Source organism: Amphiprion ocellaris, chromosome 9 (genome assembly GCF_022539595.1).
Source record: "Amphiprion ocellaris isolate individual 3 ecotype Okinawa chromosome 9, ASM2253959v1, whole genome shotgun sequence".
Lineage (NCBI taxonomy): Eukaryota > Metazoa > Chordata > Actinopteri > Pomacentridae > Amphiprion > Amphiprion ocellaris.
The window spans coordinates 8,272,145-8,283,026 of NC_072774.1; the positions used below are offsets into that span (position 1 = coordinate 8,272,145).

At 36.9% G+C, this 10,882-nt stretch overlaps 1 protein-coding gene across 1 annotated transcript; it reads left to right on the top strand.

The window, feature by feature from the left end:
* Positions 1-509: 509 nt before the first annotated feature.
* Positions 510-3,499, top strand: LOC111588824 (macrophage mannose receptor 1). Its single transcript, XM_055013983.1, has 5 exons — positions 510-802; positions 1,016-1,375; positions 1,452-1,784; positions 1,920-2,285; positions 2,380-3,499. The coding sequence occupies exons 1-5, from the start codon at positions 769-771 to the stop codon at positions 2,739-2,741; spliced, it is 1,455 nt and encodes a 484-aa protein (XP_054869958.1). The 5' UTR covers positions 510-768; the 3' UTR covers positions 2,742-3,499.
* Positions 3,500-10,882: the final 7,383 nt, after the last annotated feature.

The window sequence follows — 10,882 nt, forward strand, 5'->3', positions numbered from 1 at the left end:
TATTGCACAACTTGTTCTTGCTCTAGTAATTTTTCTGCAGTAATATTTTCCACTATCCAAAAATATGTAACACAGTGTTCTGTTTTGAAAGCTATCTTTGCTCTCTGTTTTTCCTTCACTCTGAGGAATGACTTAAGAGGTGTTCATTTCTGGCAGTACTTTTCAAATCCTTGGATGCAGATTGCTCTTGCAGCATTTTGCAGCACAGAGTTTAAAAAAAAAAAAAACAGTATGTCACTGGAAACTCCAGTTCAGTGAACATGTGTTTCATGAAACTTTGTCCTGCTTTTAGCTACAATCCCTTGACAGCTTTTGTGTTATTTCAGTCAGAACAGACACGCTCATCTGCATTCTTGACTAGCCTCGTTATTAATGGAGTAGATTTCACGGACTCATTCTCATTGTAACCTGAAATTAAGATTGTCATTGTATTTTATAGATTTATAGAGTTATCCAACTGTAAAGGCAGGTGTAAGAATTTTCTTATCTTTTCATCTCAGCCAGCAGCGAGTAAACTACCCACCATAGAGTTTGTGCAAGTGGAAAAAAAAAACTAGAAAAACTGCTTGACCTGTAAGTTGTTCTGGAGGAGGTGTCTGTTAACAAGCCAAGTGGCATTCTTTGTACAAACACTGACCTGCTCAAAGCCACAGCAGCAACTGGCTGTAACACAACATTCTGATATAGAATAGTGAACAGTATCATATTTGTTAGGTTTTTTTATACTTATTGTTTACCATCGCCACGACCAAAAACAGACTCGTCATCATGAGAAGGGCTTCAACGCTGACTTTTATTTCAGGTTTGTACACGTTTTTTCAGTCCTGTATTCTGCTTTCCTGATCTCACATGTATCATTATATACAGGCTGTAGGATGTAATGTATGTGCAATTTGTGCAGATATCAAGGTTTTAAAAATACATACTAGTGGTATAATAAAGCTAAATATTACACAAGAATGTCTTTGTTATTACTGTTCTGATGTGACTGAATACACTGCCTGTCATTCCACAGTGTTTTGCTCCTTCGCACTGGGATCTTCCGACTTTCATCTCATTAATCTTAAAAAGTCCTATGAAGAAGCAAAGAGTTATTGTAGAGAGAGAAACACAGACTTAGCAACAATTCACAACTCAACAGATATGAACAGTCTGATCAGTTTAGTTTCAAATTCGACTCCTAGAGCCTGGATAGGACTGGAGATTGGACATGTTAGGAAGTGGCACTGGTCTCGGCCTAATCAAAAAACTGACTTTTTAAACTGGAAAGTGGGAGAACCAAAGGACAAAGCTGAGGATGCATGCGCAGCAATGGATCCAGATGGCAAGTGGTTTGAAGATGACTGTGGAACTAGAAGAAGCTTTGTTTGTCATGGTAAGTAAATTGGCGACATTGCAGATTTTCAGTATGTTTAAATGCAGTTTGTGTTTAAAAACCTTTGGTCTTACAGGTGGTGCCAGCGGTCCAATCTTTGTTGCCGAGACAAAATCATGGAGGGACGCGCAGAGTCACTGCAGGGGCTTGTCATCTGATCTGGTTAGCATACAATCAGCAGAAGAGAATAGGGCAGTGCATAATGTGTCTGCATCGCAAAATGTGTCAATAGGCCTCTTCAAAGACCCTTGGAAATGGTCGGATGGGAGTAACTCATCATTCCGCTTCTGGAGACGCAATCAGCCCAATTACAACGAGGGTCAGGATTGTGTTGTTGCTGTATTTACAGCTGAAGGCCGGTGGAATGATGTGAAATGCAGTGGAAAACGCAATTTCATTTGTCGTGGGGGTAAGTTGGTGTTCAGTATGTACATGTTTTTCTGTCAGCAAAGTAGAATTTAAGCTATATTTCATTCCTTCGTAATCTTACATGAGACATAACAGAGTTACATCTACCAGAGTCTTATTTTTATTTTTTTCACAGCACTGAAATCAATCCCAGCAGCAACCACCACTCAAAACAGTACACAGGGGCCCAGTACAACAAATCAACAGCCAACAAATTCGAGTCAAGGAGTCACGGTAACATTTAATTTCACCGTTACCACTAACAATCAATTGAACACTACTGATGTTACGACCACAGCTTCAACCACTGCCAGTGTATCGACAACACTAAACACCACAGAATCAGTGTCGCATGGCTCAGGCACTGAGCTCAACACCGCAACTACAGAAACAACAGCACAGCCACCCCCAGAGACTACTGTGAATGCAACCACATTAGCAGCACCGAATGGAACATCAGCCCAGAACACAACACAGTCCTCAACTCCAAGTTTGCATCCGGGTATGTTTAAAATATCACATACTTTTTATGTTCATTTCCTTGCATAAAAATTCTGGGTTTATATGCTGTGTCTCTTTCTGTTGTCTTCCTAAAGAAACCCTGATACTAATCCAGGAAAACATGACCTGGCTTGAAGCCATGAGTTACTGCAGAGAGCATCATATTGACCTGGTCCATATCACCACCGAAGACATTCAGCACAAAGTGGAAGAAAAGGCAAAGAACGCCACAACAGGCCACGTTTGGTTGGGTCTACGCTACACTTGTAACTTTAAATTTTGGTTCTGGACCAAGTCGACTTTGGGCTGTTACCAGAACTGGGTAGAAGGAGAGGGACCAAATGTGGAATATGAATGTGGTGTCAGTGGCGCCATTGAGGCCACTGGGAGGCAGCAGTGGGTAGGCTTGAATGAGGCAGAAAAACTGAACTTCATCTGCTACACATGTGCTGGATAAGAATGGCAGGCCAGTGACACTTGAGATGACAAAGACATTGGAAGGTTTCATCGTGTGTGTGAAAACATAATGTAAAAAATTAAGTATGTGTATTTGTAGTGCTTGATCCAACATGCAGAAGCCATGTTTTTTGTCATTTCTAACATCAAACCAGTTAAGTTTCATTAACATCATGGTTGTTTTCACGCTAACGCATGGCATCATATTTCTTCCTTTGTTGGAATACAGCTGCCTTCTCTATTGTCGAGACTGAATTTCATTGAGTATGAAAACATTATGTGGCGTGTAGGCGTGCACATTCACAGACATGGGAAGCGAGAGTAATGTGAGAAAATTGATCTGCTCTGTGCTTTTCACTCGGGGGTTACTATTTGCATATTGACCCCCTGGACTCAGGGCCCCCAAGATTGTCCTTTTTTTAGACCACCGTGCCCGGTTCGGGCCCCAGTGCAGACTGCCTGCTGCCCCCGCTGACCTGACCTTCACTAGCAGCCACAGACACAGCTAACAGACCCTCACCTTCCTGTCTGCACACTTGAGGTGCATGGAGCATCTAAAAGCCATTAGAGAGAAGACATTATGAAGCATTTTTAATATTGGAAACTGTATCTATACAACAATCTGTCAAGTATTTGTCTCAATAAGTTGTTTCAAGTAATAATTACTGACATTTTATCAGAGCTTGTATATGTCTGCTGGTTTTACTTTCATCACAATACATTTTTCAGAACTTTTTTAAATAAAATAATTCCTCCATATACATGTAAGAAGAGTGTTTAATTGTCAGTTGGCACATCCTAGAGACAAAGCAGTATCAGATCAGATTGGTTTATTTGTCATATGCAGGTTAATGCACAGTCAACTATGCAATAAAATGTTTTGGACAAGAACAACCAGTCAACTCACTATTCACAACATTAGAAAAACTAAAAACACTGGAGAAACAATAGGCGCAAAATATTACCAAAAGTATCAAAATAGGAAAATAACCATTAAGATAGAAATTTGTCTATATACTTGTGCTGAGTCCAGAGCTAAAAATAAGAATGCAAACCCTTAGACGGTCTGAAGTGTGTGTGCATGATTTGTGTGTGACAGATATGAAATTAGTCCATTTGTTTTAGCAGTTTAAATTGACTTTAGGAGCCTGACAGCCTTGTGGTAAAAGCTATCTTTAAAAAAAAAAAAATGATGCTAAAGTAGTGTGACAAATAATAAAACACAGGATTTCTATTGTGCTCAGTGCTTTTGGTTACATTGCAACTGTTTTACCTGATTTTATTTTATCTACCTTATCGGTGATGAAATTATTGTTCACAGAGATTATTCTATGTGTCTGTAATCTTGATGGCACTGGAAATGAGGGAAACCTCAGTGTCCTTTCGAGAATAAATAAAGGTTTGAATGAATGAATGAATGAATCATTTGTAGCAAGAAGGAAATGGTGATACTGGTTGTATGCTAAAATTTCCACAAACTGATGATAAAATTAAATGTGTAAGTTTTTAAGTCACCTTTTATACTTTAAAAAATACTCTAAGCTCTTTATCACTGATAATATCATACAGTGCACAAACTTGGATGGACAGGTGGAGGAAAGAGTGGAAAAATGTCAACAAAATGGATGATGACATTCTTCTATTGCTGTTCTGTGTAATATTTTTCTTTATCAATTATCAAAATTTTAAAAAATCTGTTATGAAGTTAAAAAAACAAACAGATTTCAAATATGAAATCATTCTAGTGTGGACAAAAATATAATACAAAAAATAATAGAATACAATAGAGTAGTATTCTTAACCAAAATGCTAAAACATAGCATAAAAACACATTGATTCTTATACGGGTCATTTCTGACCCACTTATGGAAGAGTGTAGGGCCCAATCAGTCGTGCATCTAAGGGTTAAAAACTTCATATAGTCAGTGAAAACCAGTAAGAGCAGCTTGCTGCATTTTGATAGCAGTTTTTGCATACCCAATGAGGGTCTTGTCAACTTGTCAATTACTACGGGCCATTACACGAGTGTGTCATAGCTTAGTTTCCCCCCCGAATGGGCATCGGTCAGTGAGCCTCCCATCAGTTCAATGTTAATGTCCCATTGGCTCCAGTCAGTCAGCCTCTCGGACTCCCCCCTCCCCTCCTTTTCTCACCCTCATCTCCTCTTGTGTGCTGTCCAGCTGGCTCTGACCTCTGACCCCTTCACCCTCACTCCTGACCCCTGGCAACATTCCCACGCCACACCCTTTTGTGTACTTCTCTGCACGCTCACCCAGTGGTCACTCCCTCTGAATTTTTAGAGATTACGGAGCAACATAATTCATTTCCAGGGATCAGTGTAATGCAGCCTCCTTTCGGCCTAATCCCAATTCAAGTGTGAGATGCTATAAAACTGGAACCTGTATGTTCATTAAAGTATGCAGCACAGTTTTCCCACCAAATGTCATCCTTTAAATAATAATCCAATGCATAGTTATTGTGACACACATTAAAAATCGTACAGATTATGTTTCAGAATTTAAAATGTCAAATGCACCAATTAAACAATGCATTCTGAGCAATGCAAAGAAACATTTAGCTAAAATTAACCCACAACTAGGCGTCAAAACACACTTTTTGGATTATAATTCTGTGTGATCATTTCTGAAGTTGAAATTGTAGAAATAAACGGTTTAAAACTTCTCATCCCCACTACCTGCCATGCGCACTTCTGCCTTTCCTCCCTCTCCTTTTCTTCTCTGAGTGTGCACCCCTCCGTAGATCCCTCCCTTCTGTCACTTTCACAGTTAATTGTAGAAAAGGAGATTTTCTCCATTGAAGCCCAGTCTCTTAGGTAACCCCACTCCTGCATGAAATGAGATGGATAGCGGGGAAGAGATAGAGCGGGGGGACATGGACAGGCAAACTGAACAGGCGGCGGTTGAGGATGGATGCAGAGGAGAGCGGACTTCAGAGCATTTAGAAGAAAGGTTAGAAAGATAGAATAAGAGTTTAATATTACATATGCATAGGGTCATATGATTAATAGCTGCTTCTCTGGGACTATAATCAGTGTATTATTGATGGTGCACTATGTAAGTATTGAAATAGTTTTCCACTTTTCAGTCTATGTTAATGTGCTAGTTTATATATACAAAAACGTAGAAATTCATTACTTTTTCGAACACTTTCAACAAGCAGCAGCTGCTTGATAGAAAGCTTTAACATTTTCATACATTTTATGATATTTCAGCACTTGTTTTAACTCTTCTGATATCTTACCAAACCTTCCATCCATTGCAGGATTTAATTGCAGGACTAAAGGATGCTACTGCAGCTCATCGCGATTTTGCAAGAGAGTCTGGTGCTGATTGTCCAAACGCAATTCTTGCTATACTTCTCCATATCCAGGAGTTGTGGATGGACATCATGCCCCCAACTCTCACTTGCTCCCTCTTAAATCTCACTCCAGTAATACAGAGATCAACACGGGAATGAAGTGAAAGTTATGTGTGCTCAGAAGCAGCTGCAGTTTAATAGTTGGAAGGAGGTTTGGACTCTGCAGAGCCGGATTTACAGCTATTTGTTGGAGTTTATGAAGAATGACAAATGCAAGGGAATGAAAAGAGTGATAAACTGTGTGAGGTGTTTTTAACTGAACTTTTAATTCATTAATTGTTTTAAATTCTGTGCTTCGTGGAGGCAGGACTCTGGTATTTTTTACTGTGTGAAGGCCCAAATGTGTTTCTCTGGGACTGCAGCAGTGAAAGGACATTTTTCAATTCCCTGTAAATTTTTGTAAGCTGTTCCATTTGTTTCAGGTGATATTAACCGGCAGAAACAAATGGACCACTTCTTAAAGGAAACACATGGATTTGTTTTGGGGTGTTAAATTTAAACAAATTCAACTTGAATCTGTCACCGAGGAGCGTAAAATTATTCCTGGATGAGGAGACGATGTGGCACAGGCAGGGCCTCATGACACACTAAGGCTCAATGTTCCCTCTAATTTTTCATGAGTCTGAGCAAACACACAAACTCCCTGAGCGTCCCTTGGACCACTGTGAGCAACATCAGACGTGTGCACTGTGGTCACACCAGCATCACATCCATTCAAGTTACATGGTTCATTAAAAGAATCAAATTACAGCATTTACATTTCTGTTAAAACACTTTGTCAACAGGAGCCAGTTGAAGGCTGCAGTGATTTTAGTGACACTACAATGTATAAGAGTGAAGTTATTGAATATTTGTCTCTCTTTACTGTTGCAGCGGTTTTGCAAATTGCAGACGGACCCTGTTCACTCCATAGACACCAATGTTATTCCTGTAGCTTGAAAGACAGCTACTTTTGATAAAACTGGGCTTGTAGCACATTGTCTCCCTTGCAACAATGGGAAAGAGGCCCCGTTTATGTTTTGACAACCTATATCTAATGAGTTATTGATGCTGGAAGTCCGAATCTGTGAATATCTTTCCAACTTTACTGAACTTGGGGTCACTACCACCTAAGGAGTGATATATTTAATTTTGAAAAAAGCATTTAGCCATACTTAAAGCTTTAAGTGCTTCATTAACACGGAACTAAAAATGTTGTATTGTTTTATTATCACAGGTTCTGTCTGAAAAGAGGTGGCATCATTTTAAACAGTGAAATCAAACTAACAAAATGTAATGACCAACCAGTGAGCAATACTGGATTCTGCAAAAACATAAACAACTTTTTTTTAAATCTAAATCTTAACGCAGTTAATGTATTAACTTATTTATGTGTGTATGCATGTATTTATTGATTTATTTAGTACTGTTAACATATCAGAGTTCTGAGTGAATTTTTCTTAAGATACGCAAAGGCCATTTATTGATTACATATAGGCTGTTAAATGTTTATTAAAAACTAAAAAGCATTTTTAAAAAACAACTTAGGCATTTATTGAGTCACTAAAATACTGTAGAGTACAGACCACATCAGCATGATTATAAGCATCCTCTGGTAAATGAACAACCAGATACTGATGTCTCTCACCATATGGACTTCAGGAGATGACTGGGGGATGATAAACTGTGACCTACTGGTTGGGTTCTCTCTGTTCTCATGTTTCTTACATGTTTGTCCCCTGACAGCCGGGTCCTAATGTTTTTTGAGCAACACACCATACTATGACGTTTTTACAATGATGGTTCTACTATGAAACCAGTTTGACATGTTCAGGTGTTCTTTGTGTGAAAACTCAGAGATTTCAGGTATCAGAAGGTGGTTTTCAACTTTCTTTGTTAACTTTCTGCTTCAACTTTAAACTAAATTTCCTTCACTAACCCAGCCCTCTGGACTTCCAGTAAGCTGTGTTCCTATTGGCTGTCCAGGTGGCTGCTTGGTGTTATCAGGAACACCTGAGCAGCTTGGTGTTATCAGGAACACCTGAGCAGCTCAGTGTCTTCCTGCTTCATGTGGCTGCAGACAAACATTTCCTCTGATTTTCTTCACCACACAACCGGGTTTGGCTCCATTCCTTTAGTTTGTTCTTTAGGCGTTGGCTTGCAGCTTCCAGCAGTAAAATCGTCCTTAATGTGTTTCTTGGTGTGTTTTAGGGCTTTGTACTTGATAGTTGTCTTGGTAAAGGTGGTTCTTTAGCCACAGTTAGCACATGGTGCTAGTGTGTGCAGTGATTAGTGGATTTGGTACAGCTGAGTTGTGTCTTTATCTTGGCTGTAGTGAGTCTTCAGAGGTTTCTGGTCAGACACATTCTGTATTCTTGTTTGAGAACCAGCGTTGGTTGTCCAGAAGATAAGAGTTCCTGTCCTGATTCTCTGTTCTCAGAGGTTCTCTGGTAGGCTGCAGGAGACTTTAGCATTTGGGTTGTGCTAGTTTGGTTTTTGTATGGTTTCATTTGGACGACTATCTTGAGGCCCCTCCATGTGGTTTAGTGAGGTTTTCTGGAACAGTTCTACAAAGCAACCTGCAGCAGAAGAGACTTTGAGAGTTTTTAGGAAGTTCTGGAGACCAGACTTTAGAGCAGCAGAAACATTTGTCAGCAGTTTGAGCAGGAGCAGGTGAGCTTCAGAGTAGAAATGAGACGGAAACCTTCTTGACCCGTGTGGTGAGGTCCTGTACCAAGAGTTTGAGCAGGTTGTGAAGAGTCTGTAGTTCTTTGGTCTGAAAGCACAAGAAGAGTCGACTCATTAAAGGAGAAAACAGGAGATATTGTTGGTTCTTCTGTTGCTCTGCAGTTTCCTTACACTGAATATCAAGTTTATATTTTAAATGATTTACCATGTGAGCCCAAGAAGACTTCAATAAACTCCCCCCATCCCCTGGACACATATTTTATTACCATGTTAAATCTTTTTTTTGAAATGTTTTTGAGTTTTAATCATAGCTTTAGCATAATTTTTTTCTCTTTGCTTGTTTAGTTTTGTCATCTGTGTAAAATGTGCTAAACAAATAAAGTTGAATTGATAAACTGAATAATTGACTAACTCATGATTGTGACAACAGATGTGTTTTCATTGTGATTTAAGGGTTTATTTCATTTTTAAGGTTGGGGTTAAAATCTTGACAGAAAAAGAAGATTAAAGAAATAAACTACATAACAAAAAGCAATTAAATTGAAGGAAAAAAATAATATAATAAAACTTTTAAAAAGTTTTATTATTAAAAAGATTTAAGAAATTTACGATATAATTTTCTAATTAAAGGTTTAATAATCTAATTAAATGTTTTGTCTTTTTAAAGGTTTAATAATCCAATTAAATGTTTTGCATTTTTTAAAAGGTTTAATATTCTTCTTGTTGAATTGTATTTTTTAAATGTTTAATTCTGGAAAATATTTTATCTGTAATTTTGAATATTTGTATTTTAAAAATTTTGTTTCATTTCATAATGACATGTATTGTATCTTGTTGAATTATCTCATTCCATATTTTTGTCTGTTTAATAGAGTTAAACATTAAATTACATTAAATTATATGTACATATACCACCTTTTAATGTTTAGTTTTCTTTTTAAATGCTTCATTGTATTTTCTGTTTAATTCCTATTTGAAGTTTTATTGTCTTTACGATGTAATTTTCTAATTAAACATTTAATTTTGTAATTAAATGTTTTGTCTTTTTAAAGGTTTAATAATCTAATTAAATGTTTTGTCTTTTTAAAGGTTTAATAATCTAATTAAATGTTTTGTCTTTTTAAAGGTTTAATAATCCAATTAAATGTTTTGCATTTTTTAAAAGGTTTAATATTCTTCTTGTTGAATTGTATTTTTTAAATGTTTAATTCTGGAAAATATTTTATCTGTAATTTTGAATATTTGTATTTTAAAAATTTTGTTTCATTTCATAATGACATGTATTGTATCTTGTTGAATTATCTCATTCCATATTTTTGTCTGTTTAATAGAGTTAAACATTAAATTACATTAAATTATATTAAACAGACAAAATATGGAATGAGATAATTCAACAAGATACAATACATGTCATTATGAAATGAAACAAAATTTTTAAAATACAAATATTCAAAATTACAGATAAAATATTTTCCAGAATTAAACATTTAAAAAATACAATTCAACAAGAAGAATATTAAACCTTTTAAAAAATGCAAAACATTTAATTGGATTATTAAACCTTTAAAAAGACAAAACATGGGCACTCGTATAGCTCAACGGGTTAAGCAGGTGACCCATGTACAGAGGCTGGTCCCTGACACAGTGTCCCGGGTTCGATTCCCGCTTACGGCCCTTTGCTGCATGTCTTCCCCAACTCTTCTCCCCCGTTTCCTGTCTGTCTCTCACTACACCTATCCAATAAAAAGCTGAAAAAGGCCCAAAAAAAAGGCAAAATATTTAATTAAAAAATTAAATGTTTAATTAGAAAATTACATCTTAAAGACAATAAAACGTCAAATAGGAATTACACTTTTAAAAAGAAAATTAAACAGTAAAAGGTGGTAAAACATTTAAAAAGAAAAACCTTAAAGATTTAATCGAAACATTAAATATTGGGAAAGAAAAAGAAACTCGAACAAGCCGATAAAACATTTGAAAAAACAATTAAACATTAAAAAGACAAAACATTTGGAAATCAAATCAGACATTAGAAAAGAATAAAAGGTGAAGAAAGAGCAAAACCAAACGTTTAAGAAGAATCAAACTAAAGACGAA